This window comes from Asterias amurensis, chromosome 3 (genome assembly GCF_032118995.1).
Source record: "Asterias amurensis chromosome 3, ASM3211899v1".
NCBI lineage: Eukaryota > Metazoa > Echinodermata > Asteroidea > Forcipulatida > Asteriidae > Asterias > Asterias amurensis.
In genome coordinates this window covers 13298813-13316288 of record NC_092650.1, presented here as the reverse complement: position 1 = coordinate 13316288, position 17476 = coordinate 13298813, and the positions used below count along the sequence as shown (strand labels likewise).

Genomic DNA, 17476 nt, shown 5'->3' with positions numbered 1-17476 from the left:
TGTTAGCAATACAAACTTACTTGATAACGGGCAATGGAGAGCTGTTGGTAGTATAAAAAATTGTAAGAAACGGAACCTTCCTTCTGAAGTAACGTAGTTTCTGAGATAGAGGTAATTTCTCGCTCAGCAGGCCTAAAGCCTTTTACTATGCATCTGAAACACATAAAATAAGTGCAACTAGAGTGTTTTTAATTCATTGTTCTTTTGCAACTTCGATGACTAATTGAGTCAAACTTTTAACAGCTTTGTTATTTATGCACATGTTGGATACACCAAGTTAGAACACTGGGCCCAATGTCATGGCTCTGCTTACCGTAAGCACAGAATCGGCGCTTACGGAAGCAGGGGATTCTGGGCTTACGTATTTCACGGGTTAGCGGCGAATTTTGGCTTCTGCGCGTGCATACTCCACGTTAATAGGCATTCTACGCTTACAAGGCTAGCGCAGAAATTCGGCGCTTGCACGTGAGCGGGGAATTTGTGATCGTAAGCGCAGAATTTGGCAGTAAGCAGAGCCATGAAATTTGGCCCTACAGCCGATTTCACAAAAAACTTTACGCAACTGCGTATGTCCACTTGCGCAACGTTTATTGCGTAACTTGCGCCATAAACGTTGCGCAAGTGGACTTACGCAGTTGCGTAAAGTTTCGTGAAATCGGCTGCTGGTCTTTTACATTATTACCAAACATGTCCAATGCCTTTAAATGGAGATACAAATCAGCGTACTGAATGTGTCTGGTCGACTTCATGACTTGCTACCAGGGGCAAGATAACAGTTATGGTGCCTGATATTAGTATGGTTTGCTTTCAATGAAGGTGGATGTGCACAGTTTTGCTTTGAAAATACAATATTTGGATTTTAAAATGGAGTTTTGTTTACGGTAACTTATTAAATGGTATCGAAAAGATCCATTAGCATTTATAAAGCCTAAGGCCTACACCAATTATGGCAAAATTGAATCTCCATCATCATGATTGAGTCCAATTGGCCGAACAGTCCGCCGACTTTTACATTTCTTTTAAATATGGCCTATAGGCTGACACAACAAAATAACTGACCTCATGTGTGTTAGGGGTGGTTGTTTGTTTGTTTATTTGTTTGTTTGTCTGTTAAACGATCGTTCCATCAGGTGAAGTGGCAACACATGTGGGACATAACGAGGCCCAACGCGTTACTCTGACCGATGTTTCACGACGAGAGATGTTTTCCTGATGCACAACACCATACCTAACCAGGCAGATTGACGCATGGCTTGTGTATTAGCTGCTGGATAAGAAGCCATCTCCCTGATCATTTCTAGGTCAACGCTAAGGCACTGTAGCCCAAACCCTACAGTCCACTTCACCTTAAGGTGTGTTGATCATGATCAGTTTAGCCAGAGTACACATAATTGCCCCTTGTTCATGTCTGGGATACGGATAGCCATCCACAGCTCCCAGCTTTGATTCACACGAGTCAAATAAAAACATAGACAACAGACAAAAAAAATGCAAAGCACTTCTTTCCCACACTCCTGCACATTGAAGAGGACCATACCCTCGGGCCCAAATTTCAACCTTCATTTGGCGCCTTTTTTCCCTTCGTTCCAGGACAGATTTTTAACCAGTCTCCTCGCCTCCCCTGGTTGACATGGCAACGACCAGCTCCATTGACGTCATACGGGAGGCGAGCTCGGCAAAGAGTTGGGCAGATGGATAATATGATCACGTGATGCAGTTAAAGAAGATTTTAGGGTGTAATATGCCAATTGGGAGTGTGTAATCTGCGCTATGGGTATTGTGCTTTATATTGAAATAGCTAGAACTGGTCTATATAGCGCAGAGTAAATTTCAATTGAATTTTGCGTGTGTAAGACACAGGGTTATTGTACATTTTCTCATATAAACTGTAGGCCAGTCAATGAGCCAGCATATAATTTCAAAGGTCGTGTATACCATGCAAAGTACACCATAATGCATAAACGTAGCACGAGGGAGACTAGTCTTATCAGTTCAAAGTGGAGACTATACTGGGTGCGTTCGTTTAGCTTCCCTGGGTCGACCCCGGTGCGTGGCGGTTTTTTCTTCCAGGACGAACGTGGGTAATTATATGCACACGTTCGTCCCCGTCACACACCGGGGTCGACCCAGGGAAGCTAAACGAACGCACCCACTGAACACTATCAGAACTAAAATTGTTTTATTGGAAATCCCTCATTTTGATTTGTTTTAAAGATGGAACCGCAGTAGCACATGCACATTTTGAGATAGTCATCACAGAGGCATGCTTACAGTTACGCAGTATGGCGTAGGCCACCCAACACAACTTGGAACAAGCAAAAACAAACTGTACCACATGTTTTTTTGGTACTGCTATCAAGTAGCTATTTGGAGGTAGAGTTGGTGATAAACTGTCCTTACAATATTTTCTTATCACTGTTACGGGAGAAGGTATGAACTGATATTCATTTTGAAATAATCAAAATATGTTTGACTGAAACTAGAACTGTATTTTAAGCTGAAAGAACGGAAATTGGATTTTCTGCATTAATAACAAAAGATATGGGAACCATTTTAGAATATAAGATTTGTCAATGAAAATGTACATTTTGCATGTGCTTCTGATGTTTTATCTTTTAAAGACACTGGACACCTTTGGTAATTGTCAAAGACCAGTCCTCTCACTTGTTGTACCTGGAGATATGCGTAAAATAACGACCCTGTGAAAATTTTAGCTCAATTGGTCGTCGAAGTTCTGAGATATGAATGAAAAAAGAAAAAAAGCACCCTTGTAACAATAAGTTTGATTTCGAGACCTCAAGTTCTAAATCTGAGGTCTCGAGATCAAATTCGTGTAAAATTACTTCTTTCTTGAAAACTACATAACTTCAGAGGGAACCGTTTTTCACAATGTTTTATACTATCAACAGCTCTCCATTACTACCTACCGAGTCATTTTTTTAAGCTAATAATTATTTTATTTTTAAGCTAATAATTATTTTGAGTAATTACCACTGCCTTTAACAAAAGCCTAGAAGGGGGAATTCAAAGAATACAGTTTTAGTTTTTATAGTGTTGCTGGTTGTTTTGTGTGTATCGTTTCGACCCTAGCAGAGTTTTTCAAAGGCTAAACGAACACAACAAATAGAGGTATTACACTGGTTTAACTAAGAGCAGTCAAGTGAATGCCCGTATAAAACAATGCATTTCACAGTCTTTAGTTTAAAGGCATTGAACACGTTTGGAAATTGTCTTTTCACTTGGTTTATCTCAAAATAAGCATAAAATAACAAGACTGAAAATTTGAGCTCAATTGGTCATCGAAGTTGCGAGAAAATGATAAAAGAAAGAAAAACACCCTCATTGGACGAATTTGTGTGCTTTCAGAAAGGAATAAAAGACATGGCTAGAAGTCTTTTATTATTTGAGTGAGAAATTACCTCTTTCTCACAATCTATGCTACTGCAGAGGGAGCCGTTTCTCCTGTTTTATACAGCTCTCCAATGCTCGTTACCAAATCAGTTTTTCAGGTAATCTTTGTTTTGAGTAGTTACCAAACGTGTACCATCCGTTTGGTAATTACTCATAACAAATATTTACTTAAAAACTGACTTGGTAACGAGCATTGGAGAGCTGTTGATAGTATAAAACATTGTGGGAAACGACTCCCTCTGAAATGTAGTTTTTGAGAGAGAGGTAATTTCTCACTAATAGTAAAAGACTTCTAGCTAGAAGTCTTTTATTCTTATCTGAAAGCACACAAATTCGTCCAACAAGGGTGTTTTTTCTTTCATCATTTTCTCGCAACTTCGATGACCAATTGACCCCAACTATGCTTATGATGGGAGTGAAGACTGGTCTTTGACAATTACCAAACGTGTACCTTCTCTTTAAATGACGGTTAAACATAAGTTACAATAAAGTACAGACATTCCAACTAAAGGCTTCCTTCATATAGTGTTCATACTTCGATAAAACGTTGTGTGAAGATGGTAGGTTCGGCCCCGTCGTTTATAACGACACCTCCATCAACATTATCTGAGTAGTTTGTTTCCCAAAACAGCATTCAGCCGTCACACGAATAAAAAACGTACACACGATGGATCCAAAACTTATCGTGTACGTACACGATAAAATGTATGTACAAAATACGAGAGAGATTTGTTTTATTAATGTGCATGTAGTTGCTGGGCACCTCTGGAAAACAGCGTTTTCCGAGAGGTTTCCCCTATGGTACCTTAGAGCAGGGAACAGCTAACCATGCGTAGTAGTAGATTCATTCAATCATAGAGTAAGGACTCTTTGATTCCTTACTCTATGATTCAATGTTTACAATGATTCCTATGACTCCTTACTCCATGATTCACTGTTTCCAATGATTTCAATACATTTGTAGGTGGGTTATCTGTACTTACCAGCTTATAGTTGGCTTCCAAACCTGTACTCCATAATGTTGAACTCGTGTCGTTGGTGCACTGTAACAATTGTGGCGTGCAACGTTGAAAATTATAAATATTTCCCGCGTTAATCAGGGTAGAGAGTGAAATGAAGGCACAGAGGTGAGAAGGGTTAGGCAGACATATTACGTAATGAAGAATGGCGGGGCGTTTCAAACCTTTGTACTTATTGGTCAAGACAGTTCACACCAGGGTCACACCACTACTAGCACGTACGCCAACATTTTCTTAAACAATTAATCAACATACACCACAACCCGGTTCAGTGTGTACGAAGGAGAACCTATGTTCACACGTTTGTATGGTTCTACATTCAAATTTTTCGGGATTTGAACTTATCAATATCTGTAACTGAGAACTTGTTTTTTTCTCGTATGAAATCATGAGCAAGTGAATCATTGTTACTTAATTTTTTTTAAACCAACCATCTCTACAGACCAACTAATGTTGGGTGGAGATGGTTGATTAGTGCCATCTTATCGCTAGAGAACACCCAGGGCCCAATTTCATGGCTCTGCTTTCCGTAAGCACAGAATCGGCGCTTACGGAAGCAGGAAAATCTGTGCTTACGGCAAAGGGTATCACTCAAATCCAATCATTACTTTATATAAGGAATTAAAGAGGGGGAACCTTTTACAACATTCAGACATTCATATCAGACTATAACTATTTTCGAATTAAATCAAAGATTAACCCAAGCATTTTGTCCTCATAGTTCGTTTTAATGTCAACGGCATCAATGACAGTCAATAAAACAATATACAAACATGACAAAAAGTAAGGTTGTTAACCACTTAAATACATCTCAATAACGTCATCATCACGTCACCTTTGAAAAAGGAAACAACAGTCGCAGGTACAATTCCGTGATATCCGTTAAAATACACTGAGTTTCCTTGGTTTGTGTTACGTCATAAACGTTGGTTTAAATAGAAACAGTCTTATAGTAAAACACGCCACTTACGGCAGTCATCAGACAGGTTTGAAATTTACAAGTCACGTGCCAAAACACTTGTTTACAACACAGTTTTCACAAAGCCTGACGTCACGTCCTGCCCGTATGGAAATGACATTTCAGATATACGGTGTTTACACCCCACTCCAATCCAAGTGAATAATATTTGTATATACCAATTATTAATGGAAGTAACACCATTGGAAGACTTTGAAACGCTAGGTGGCAGCAGACTTACCAGGTAAGTTTTCATTGTTTACGTTGTTCTGAGCACGCGCACTATAACCAAGAACAATGGATGTACCTGGTAAGTTTGCTGGCACCTAGAGTCCCAAAAGCCCCTCATTACTTGCTTATGGCTTTTGTTCAATGTCGACACGTTTCATGAAAGAAAAAAGGAAAATGGCGATCTTAAAAAGCAAAGTGAACTCTAGTTTGGATAGCAGTTCTTACAGTGAACATCTGAGATTTTTTCGTCATCTGCAATGTCCATTTACATTCACTGAAATCGGAGTGTATTTTGGGGGTATTAAAAGAGATGACCAATGTAATTTGTACACGTGTAACGTCTACCGACAATGTTGATTTCGAAACAAGATGTTGCCAATCAGTTTCAAAAAGTACAGGTAACTGAAATTCTTTTTTGTTAGTGATGGTGTTTCCTAAGCAAATGTGGAGTACTTTAAAGTCCCTCAAATGTGGCCTCTAATACAAATAAAGTTGTAAATTGTTTGAACATGAATATTCTGGAACAATTAGGGCCTTGAAAGATATAGTCTCCCTGTCAGTGTACACAATTTAGGCTAAAACGTACGTCAAGCATCTAATATACATGAACCAGCATCAAAAAAGTGATATAAAAATGTCACGCAATTTACCGTTAGTGATTCTCTTTAGATATTACAAAAACGAACGATAACAATCTTTAAAATAATATACAGTACGTTCCAGCCTTGTTCATTAACTAGTCGTGACACTGCCGCTTTGCAAGGTACACTCAAAGTTAAAAACGTTTATTCAGTGTGACTTTAAATAGTAAAATATATGATAAACTGTTAGTTATTTATTAACTTCTAAAATAGTACTTTTTGGTAGATGTTATTTTGTTTCTCCCGAATGCAGTGCAAAAGTATTAAACCAAAGCTGTGTTAGGTCTATCCTGCAGTCACGCCTTTACTGGGACCCCTATTTTAAAATGTCCAACTCAAACATTAATTTAACGATTAGCACCTTTAATCCAAAATCAATAATAATCCTAAGTTAATCAAAATGTTTGACTCCTCATGTTTACTTTTACTCTACATGGTGTTAGACTTGTTGCGTGCCTTAAAGCCAGTGGACACTAATGGTAATTGTCAAAGACACGTCTTCTTACTTGGTGTATCTCAACAAATGCATAAAATAACAAAACTGGGAAATATTGAGCTCAATTGTTGGTTGTCAAAGTTGCGAGATAATAATGAAAGAAAAAACACCCTTGTCACACTAAGTTGTTTGCTTTTTAATAGATGCTTGATTTCGAGAACCCAAATTCTAAATCTGAGTTCTCGAAATCAAATTCGTGGAAAATTACTTCTTTCTCGAAAACTACGTTACTTCAGAGGGATCCGTTTCTCAGAATGTGTTATATATCAACCGCTCCCCGTTACTCGTAACCAAGTAAGGTTTTATGCTAAAAATTATTTTGAGTAATTACCAATAGTGTCCACTGCCTTTAAGAGTGATTTGCAGTTATGATCAATCTTAGCTTTTATATTTTGTGAAACCGAGTCTTGGGCTCTGTTATGCCACTTACTTTTGTGATTAGCAAAAATTAAATAAATCGGTGATGAAAACACATCCTACGATCAAAGGTATTGCATAATTGCAAGGCCCCTCTTGTGTTTGACGGCAAGTATTGCCATGTATGCTTGGATCACAACAATATCTGGCATGACGTCATGGTGACGGTGATGAAAACAAACGGTGATGAAAACCCACCGTGCATCCAATTGATACTGGTTACAAATCATGATGAACTATTCGGTTTTATAATCCAACATAGTTTGGTCACACTGCAGATATAAACCAACTATAGATTGATCACACTGCAGATATCACCAAACTATAGATTGGTCACACTGTAGATATAAACCAACCATAGATTGGTCAGACTGCAAATATCACCAAACTATAGATTGGTCACACTGCAGATATAATCAAACTTTAGATTGGTGACACTGCAGATATAACCACACTATAGATTGGTCACACTGCAGATATAACCAAACTATAGATTGGTCACACTGTAGATATAAACCAACCATAGATTGGTCAGACTGCAAATATCACCAAACTATAGATTGATCACACATCATATATCATCCAACTTTAGATTGGTCACACTGCAGATATAACCACACTATAGATTGGTCACACTGCAGATATAACCATCTATAGATTGGTCACACTGCAGATATAATCCAACTATAAATTGGTCTTACTGCAGATACAATCCAATTTTCGATTGGTCACACTGCAGGTATAACCAAACTATAGATTGGTCACACTGCAGATATTATCAAACTATATATTGGTCACACTGCAGATACAATCCAACCATAGATTGGTCACACTGCAGATATAACCAAACTATAGATTGGTCACACTGCAGATATTATCAAACTATAGATTGGTTACACTGCAGATACAATCCAACTATAGATTGGTCACACTGCAGATATAATCAAACTTTAGATTGGTCACACTGCAGATATAACCAAACTATAGATTGGTCACACTGCAGATATTATCAAACTATAGATTGGTCACACTGCAGAAACAATCCAATATAGATTGGTCACACTGCACATATAACCAAACTATAGATTGGTCACACTGCAGATACAATCCAACTATAGATTGGTCACACTGCAGATATAACCAAACTATAGATTGGTCACACTGCAGATATAATCAAACTTTAGATGGGTCACACTGCAGATATAACCAAACTATAGATTGGTCACACTGCATATATTATCAAACCATAGATTGGTCACACTGCAGGTACAATCCAACTATAGATTGGTCACACTGCAGATATTATCAAACTATAGATTGGTTACACTGCAGATACAATCCAACTATAGATTGGTCACACTGCAGATATAATCAAACTTTAGATTGGTCACACTGCAGATATAACCAAACTATAGATTGGTCACACTGCAGATATTATCAAACTATAGATTGGTCACACTGCAGAAACAATCCAATATAGATTGGTCACACTGCACATATAACCAAACTATAGATTGGTCACACTGCAGATACAATCCAACTATAGATTGGTCACACTGCAGATATAACCAAACTATAGATTGGTCACACTGCAGATATAATCAAACTTTAGATGGGTCACACTGCAGATATAACCAAACTATAGATTGGTCACACTGCATATATTATCAAACCATAGATTGGTCACACTGCAGGTACAATCCAACTATAGATTGGTCACACTGCAGATATAACCAAACTATAGATTGGTCACACTGCAGATGCAATCCAACTATAGATTGGTCACACTGCAGATATAATCCAACTAAAGATTGGTCTTACTGCAGATACAATCCAACTTTCGATTGGTCACACTGCAGGTATAATCAGACTTTAGATGGGTTACACTGCAATCCAAACTATAGATTGGTCACACTGCAGATATCACCAAACTATAGACTGATCACACTGCAGATATAATCCAACCATAGATTGGTCACACTGCAGTTAAAATCTTGTGGTTGGTGGTTAGGAAACTCTAACTTAAATTATATGTGTCCCTCTTTAACGTTTGTGTATGAAACGTAATGTGTTATCACTCAACGTTGAAACTCAAAGATTTTGGATACACTATAATATAGATACTAGTATGTAAATGTCTATAACATAGACTTGCCATTTGGACAACCCGACCATTTCATTCTCTATACATTATGACATAATAGTCATTTATAACTTTCATAGTGCATTGGAAGTATATATGTTTCTTTTTTATGTCGGTGGAAGTATACATAACACGGTCCTAAGTTTAGTACTTTTATCATTTTGTCAAATATTTTCGTCGAGTTCATTCACGTGAAAGTTACACTTTGTCACTGCATATTTTCATCAGATTCATATAACTACAAGAACTAGGCCTATGTCGGTATCATAAAGTGATCCTTGTCAACAGACGGAAACCTTTAAATTGAATAATAATTATACAATGACGTCATTATTAAGGGCCTTTACGTCATCTTTCATCACTATGGCAAACAAAATCGCAGCACTGTTTAATATAGTTTTAAGGTGAAAAAGTAAAAATTTGTAAAGATGTATCTTTAATAATGCATGAAAAAATGTACCCCTTGCTGCACCAACAGACTGCAGCGGTGCGTCACCTTCAGTAAGTGACGTTATTAATATCAATATATACATACTCTTGAATAATTAAAAGTCTTTTTGTTTAAAGCACATACACAACACGATAGGAATGGTCACGTAGAATTCTGCTTCAAATCTCCGTCGGTCCAAATATTTCAGACACACCCACGTCACTACTTAATTTGTCTGATTTGAATCTCAGAAAAAAAAAATATATAAAAAATTGCACAATTTTCATAAAATGAAACGGCACATTATTATGTCACAGAGTACAGCGGGATTGGGCGTCCATACTATAGCAGCGTTCGAACATAGCAACTTTTGTCACGTCTAATGCCTATCTATATATTATAGCGTCGTGTTATGACGTCACAGCTTAATGAATTATTCATACACATGTAAGCTAAACTATAACTAACAACCTTTTTGTACTCCATCACCTATGGAATTTACGGGCTGTGGGTCGCCGGAAGAAAAAACATGAACGTTTAAAATAAAATAAAAGCCGTGATTATTTTGAAAGACGTCTTAACTAAAATCTTGGATGGTTTTCCTTTTTAAAGTGTACCATCTGCCGTTCAAAGTTAACAGCATTTGTATTGTAGTACAAAGACATCTGCATACAAGGTAGTATCAAATGAAATAAATACTCCTTACCTGCCACTCCAATAATTGCACGCATACAATGTAATTTTTTTTTTTTAATGTACACTTTCAATACGTCTGGGTCAGAAATGACCCAGTTTCCAGGGTCCAATTTCATAGCGCTGCTTAACGGTAAACAAATTTTCGTGCTAACTGTAGCAGAAAAACTTGCTAAGGTGCAAGCGTTTTTCACAGATTAGCAGAAAAATCGGGCGGCCATATTGCACGTTTACCATGGATTTGCAATGTGACTTCAACTATTTTTGTGCGGTAGGCACCGGAAGGTTACTATGTCTTTTCGTGTGCTTACGGTTACCATCGCCATGAAATGGAAATCACGCAGTAAGCAAAAAATCGGCCTTAAGCAGCGCTATGAAATTGGCCCCCATGGTCCCGTGGCGGCCTGACCCATTTTCTGGGTCAATATGACCCGGAACTGGTGTCAAATGTAACCATAAGTAGGTCAAACTAATCAGTTGTTGAACTATTTGGTAACCTTAAAAGTGTTTTAAAATGTTCCGTCCAGCGGCAGGCATACGCTACAAATTTTGTAACAAGAGATGCAGACAACTACCAGTGAACAAACAACTCCACCAAAGCGTCAATTTTTTTTACGAGTTTTGTTTCTGGGTCACAAACTCATGTTCTTTCAGTTAAACCAGAACATAGAACATGGTAGGCCTACTCGATCCTAAATTCGGAACAGGTACTTATTTTTTGATTTCAAACTAAACATCTGAAACACTTCCAATTGGAATATCGTCACTATCAAGCAGCTTTATACTAACCATGGATTGTCCGGTAACACTTGAAGTTTCAATTATATAGGGCTTAACCTGAAAGAGTAAATCTGAGAGAATGGAACTCTGGTTATAGTAATACACTGCACAGCACGTGCAGGTGACTGAGCAGCAAGATTGACAGAAAGTGGGCCCCGATGGATGTACCGATGGATGTACCCGTGTCTATAGCTTAAAATGTACCCTAAAACGTACGGACAATCGGTTCTTAGTGGTAGTTTGACAACATTCTATCAGCAAGCTTTACAATAGATCGGAGAAAATGCTTCGATTTCTGTCACCCAACTTACTCCGATGGATATTTCCTTCTGACAATGAGGTTACGCAAAAGTCCTCACGATTAACCAGGTAACTACAGCGTGTAAACGGACCAATTCGCAGCAGACTTTATTTTCATATCAATTCCCCCAAAAATGCAACATTTTTTTTTTATTGGGGGAAAAAACCCATTCAATTCTACAAAAATGAACTTATTCATTATCCCATCAAACACCTGGAGATATGACAGAATGATACAGACACACCATTGGTTGAGTATGACAAATACCAATTACTGTACTGTTGATTACAGTGTATCCTAAATGTTTGTATCATCTGCGGGCACAGATTAGCCAAGGTAATTTCTTATCATCACAATCCTACCCTTTAAAGCATTTTACTCACTGGTGAATATTCACATATTGTTTGCCATATTCCCAAACTATTTAAGAATTTGTACCGTCACTTTTCACTTATTAATTGGAAACAAACACATTGTTGACGGGCACGGTTAAATGCAAGGATGACACAAGATTACCTCAGTGAGAAACGCATCTCAGGTCATAGTGAATTTAAAAGATGAGTTGTTTAAAGGCAGTGGACACTTTTGGTAATTACTCAAAATAATTTTAAGCATAAAAACTTACTTGGTAATGGGTAATGGAGAGCTGTTGATAGTATAATAACACCGTGAGAAACGGCTTCCTCTAAAGTAACGTAGTTTTCGAGAAAGAAGTAATTTTCCACGAATTCGATTTCGAGACATCAGAATTAGTTTTAGAAGTCTCGAAATCAAGCATTTGAAAGCACACAACTTTGTATGACAAGGGTGTTTTTTTTATATCTCGGAACTTCGACGACCATAAGCTCAAATTTTCTCATGTTATTTTATGCATTATGTTGAGATACACCAAACAGGAAGACTTGTCTATGACAATTACCAACAGTGTCCGGTGTCTTGAAAAGAATTGCAATGTGGGCAGTTTTCAGAATAACTGAATTCCCTACATGGTATCCATGCTTAACGTTGCAATGTTCAAATGTTTCTTGCCAAATGTCGCCATTTACTGTGCACTAAACAGACGTGATACTAAACATTTTGTGCCCCAAAAACACCTGAAGGTGACAACAAAAATCACTAAAAAAATTCACAAAAGTATACAAGTAAGTAATGCCACGAAACTATATAAAGTGGTTTCTAAACCGACTCGCCTGGTGCCCGTGTTCGGTGGTCCTCAGACGTAAGGCAGGTATCCTGTCAACAATATACGTTACGTTGGTCAACTGATTAGGTTACTTTACACGTCATTTGAAAATATAACAGGGAATTCATTTAATGTGCTTTTTTCAAAAAAGCAATTTTTTTCTTCTTCAATAATACAAATTTGTCAGAGTCTCATTGTCGTGGTTTGAAATACCTGATTTCTTTGCTATTGTTTGCAAAATGCATGAAAGCCTGTGGCTATAATCAAAACCTACAATAATGTCCTCGATTTTTATACAAATTTGGTAAAGTAGACCATCTTATAATCACTAACCACAGTTCGGGATAACCTTGCATTGAAGTTAGCAACAGATTGTCGTAATACGAACGGCACAATACATGATTACATGCAAAATGAATTTTAAAATAAACAACTTGCTGCAAGAAGAGTGGTTATTGGCATTCAAATACTCATCAGTATATCAAATGTAATAGTTACTACACAGTTCACATTTTTTTCTTAATGAAACAGTTTTGTTTTAAATAGTCACAACGAGTACCGAAGGCGGGAAAATTTAGTTTTTAAAATATCTGTCACCTGGTTGTGTCCCCGTTTATTCCACGTCAGCGTCGATAATTGTCTCTCTCTCGCTGTTAGTGAGTGAAAATCCTGAAGTTGGCAACTGCCAAATAAACTCCAACCATCTTCACTCCCAACTTAGAGTTGATGTCCACAAACTTCAGTTTCCAAAACAGCAGAAGATCTTGATATTCTGCCCACCTCACTGGTTACTTGCGTGGATTCTCCCATGCGTTTCACACGCACAGGCAATCAGGCAATCGGGCATTTGCCAACGCCACTTTTGTTTAGCGTTTATTTCCCGCGTGACGTAACAGACTCGCAACCCCAACCGACATCGGCACAAAGGCTTGTTCTCCCGCCGTACGTAGCGAACGGACCATTATTATCCTCAAATGCCCAATGTACAACTTTATATACAGCGTTTGTATACGGATGCCCAGAAAGGCCCTCAGTATAAGCCGCATCCTCGCAAGTTGTTTGCTATGATGGTATCTGTGACCGCATCAAATACAAACTGAATATTGGTAGTGTCCGTAGCACACGTCATGTGTGTATATATTTCCTTGTTGCTACTCTTGTTAAGTGCTTCAAATTGGGACTGGATGTACATGACTGCCGCTAAGTATTCATTCTCACCTGTTCAATAAGACACACATAATTCTGGTATTATTGCCCAGTTTAAATAAACTTTTGCTGTCATAACTCTGAAAAGTTTTTTTTTAAGGCAGTGGACACTATTGGTAAATATTTAAAATAATAATTATTAAAAAACCTTACTTGATTACGAGTAATGGGGAGAGGTTGACAATATAACACATTGTGAGAAACAACTCCCTCTAAAGTGACGTAGATTTCGCGTAAGAAGTAATTTTCCACGAATTTGATTTCGAGACCTCAAGTTTAGAATTTGAGGTCTCGAAATCAAGCATCAAAAAGCACACAACTTCGTGTGACAATGGTGTTTTTTTCTTTCATTATTATCTCAGAACTGCGACGACCGATTGAGCTCAAATTTTCACAGGTTTGTTATTTTATGCATATGTTGAGATACACCAACTGTGAAGACTAGTCTTTGACAATTACCAATAGTGTCCACTGTCTTTAAATCAACGTTTTTAACTGTCAAAAATCCATTAAAATACTTCACTATACAGTACGTCATGAGATACATGATTTGGGGTTTCAAACGTTTACTAGAGTGGAACTCGAACCAACGACCCCCAGATTGACCTCCAGATTAACGTGCCGGTTTCCCCGGGGAATTCTGTCCACCGGAGATTCTGTCCCCCATGTTAAAATAACGTGGGAGAAGAATGACTACACAGAGGGCGCTATCAGAAGTAGTTTGTACTCAGTTCACCATGGGGGGGGGGACACCGAATCTCCGGAAGGACAGAATCTCCTGCTACACCGGCGCTCTACAAACTGAGCTATCTATAGCCTTATGTTGCCGGTCTCCATATTTTTGTCAATTTGGGGTGCCAGTTATAAAAACCACATAACTTATAGCTGACATGTAGCCAGGGATCACACCCAAGCTTACAATATTACATAGAAAGCAGCAGCCAGGGGATCACCTTAAAGGGATGAAACTTTTTATTTCAGATATCAATAATATTGTAAGACACAATGGAAACTGACTGGGTTAGGTATCCGAGGTTTATAATATGAGATATTAGATTGAATTGCCGACCTTTAAACAAATATAATTTCAGAATTAAAAATAGACACGTTCAACTCAATCTCATGTGTGTAAGGGGGTCAATAGGAGACTTTCTAAGACGATAGGTGGCAGCAGATTTACCGGGTAAAGCCATTGTTCTCAGAATTATTTGCATGCTCAGAACTACGTAAACAATGGAAATTTACCCGGTAAGTCTGCTGCCTCTTAGCGTTGGAAAGTCTCTCATTAAAGAGAAACAATGACCTTTGAACTCTTACCTGTGTACTCTGGGAAACAAATGGAGAGAGGAGATTTCTCAATCTTGTCCTCAAATAGATCTTTCTTGTTGAGGAAGAGGATGATTGACGTGTCAGTAAACCACTTATTGTTGCAGATTGAGTCGAAAAGTTTAAGGCTTTCATGCATCCGATTCTGTTAACAGAAGTGAACGATTCTCAGTTCATATTTTTTATACACAAAAATTGCATACATATCATAACAATTTAAAACAAAATAAACGAGGGAGAAAACACCAAAGTAAGCAAAATGTACAATATTGAGGTTGATTAATATCACCAGGGTAGTTCACAATAATACTAATAATAATATCAACCATTTATAAATCGCATAAGCAGCGGCACCAATGCGCTGGGCCCAATTTCATAAAGCCAAAAACATTTGCTTAGAATGAAGTTTCTTCCCTGATAAAAACAGGATTACCATCCAAATGTGTATTTGTTGCATAATTGCTTGATACTGGTATTCATCTGTTCTTTGCTTATCCTGAAACTCACATGGCAATTTGGTTGGTAATCCTGTTTTTATCAAGGAAGACATTTCATGCTAAGCAACCTTTTGTGCTTACAGGCTTTATGAAATTCTCAAGCTACATAAAAAGACAATCTAAAAGTACCTTATAACACAATAAAATGTTAACAAAAAATGGAGGAACAATACAAATTAAAAAGTACCAAATTGTTGACACAGTCAAACGTGCACCAAATACTAAAATCACTAAATATTAAATAAAAAACGGTGAAGAAAAACAAACGCAGAAACTGAAGTAAATTCGTGATAAAAGGCCTTGCCTTTTATCATAATTAAAAATGATGTTATAAATAAATAAAGACTTCCAACCAACTGGTTATAACGACGAAAACAAGCACCACAATTACTCTCAGATTTTGTTAGAGCTGGCTGAACAGTACAACCGTGTTCTCTTTTGTGAACCACGGGTTACCAGGGTAACGGGTAATTTAGTTGTAAACCCGGATACTTGATAAACACAATGAAGAAATCTGGACCAAGTACATTGGACTAGTTGGAGATATACATGTACATGAACATTATGACTGGCATACGCGATAGTATTTGATATTTTCTCTTTCGTTTCGAAAGATCAACATTATTCTGTCTAGAAAAAAGGTTGGAAAAACAGTCCTTCGGCACAAGATCGGAGTGCACATTTCTTAGTAAAATACATGACTATAGTTTGAAAGAAATGCCTTACCGTTGTGTCGTCTTCTAGCAACCGTTGGTCATACCCACTTAATGCTACACAGAATATGATTGCTGTGACATCTTCAAAACAGTGTATCCACTTTTTCCTTTCTGACCTCTGACCCCCAACGTCAAATAGCCTTTGAGAAGGTAAGAAAAATAATACAAATATTTATTGAGAATATCAAATACTTTACAATGAAAATAAGTGACTATCATGTCACGATGCAATTGAATTCCTTTTACTGCACAGAAAACATTCCGAGATGATTCTCGCTTCCATGACGAGCAAGAGACTTGTCCTGCAGGAACACAAAACTACAGGCGAAACCCAGAACATCCCCCGTTCAATGGTCGAGGTTTACCCCAACCCATACAGCCCCTCAAACACCCCAACTTTCAACTATGTTTTTGTCGTTGTTGATGTCGTTGATGATGTCGTTGTTGATGTTGTTGTTGTTGTTGTTGTTGTTGTTGTTGTTGTTGTTGTTGTTGTTGTTGTTGCTGCTGCTGCTGCTGCTGCTGCTGTTGTTGTTGTTGTTGTTGTTGTTGTTGTTGTTGCTGCTGTTGTTGTTGTTGTTGTTGTTGTTGTTGTTGCTGTTGTTGGTGGTGGTGTTGTTGCTGCTGCTGGTGTTGTTGTTGTTGTTGCTGTTTTTGTTGTTGTTGTTGTTGTCGTTTTGTCGGGTATTTCTTGACAGAACTCCAAAGCATAATGTGGACGACATCTGCATTTTTTTATTTGCTGTAGAATATTGATGAAGTGTTTACCCCAGTCCAAATGTTGTGACTCTATTTTTATGTTTAATCCTTCAAATTTATTTTGGGCAAGGTATAAATGTAGATCACTAAGGGAGAATTTTCAAGGCAGTTTGAATATTGCTTATACAAATTACAACTTCAAAATGTCTCTCAGGCTTTTTATTCGTAACTATTGGTGGGGTGGTAGTTTTAAAACCATTTGCTTTTAAAGTAAAAATAAAATACAAACAACACGACAAATTGTTCCGAATCTTTGCATCCGTCTATAC

At 37.7% G+C, this 17476-nt stretch overlaps 1 protein-coding gene across 1 annotated transcript in view; it reads right to left on the bottom strand.

The window, feature by feature from the left end:
• Positions 1–7744: 7744 nt before the first annotated feature.
• Positions 7745–17476, bottom strand: part of LOC139934920 (guanine nucleotide-binding protein G(o) subunit alpha-like) — a 49406-nt gene continuing 39674 nt past the window's right edge. Inside the window, exons 6-8 of the mRNA XM_071929344.1 lie at positions 16459–16588; positions 15227–15380; positions 7745–13921 (exon numbers count right to left, since the gene is read on the bottom strand). Of these exons, the coding sequence (XP_071785445.1) occupies positions 13734–13921; positions 15227–15380; positions 16459–16588 (472 nt within the window). The 3' untranslated portion in view covers positions 7745–13733. The remainder of the gene's footprint in view (positions 13922–15226; positions 15381–16458; positions 16589–17476) is intronic.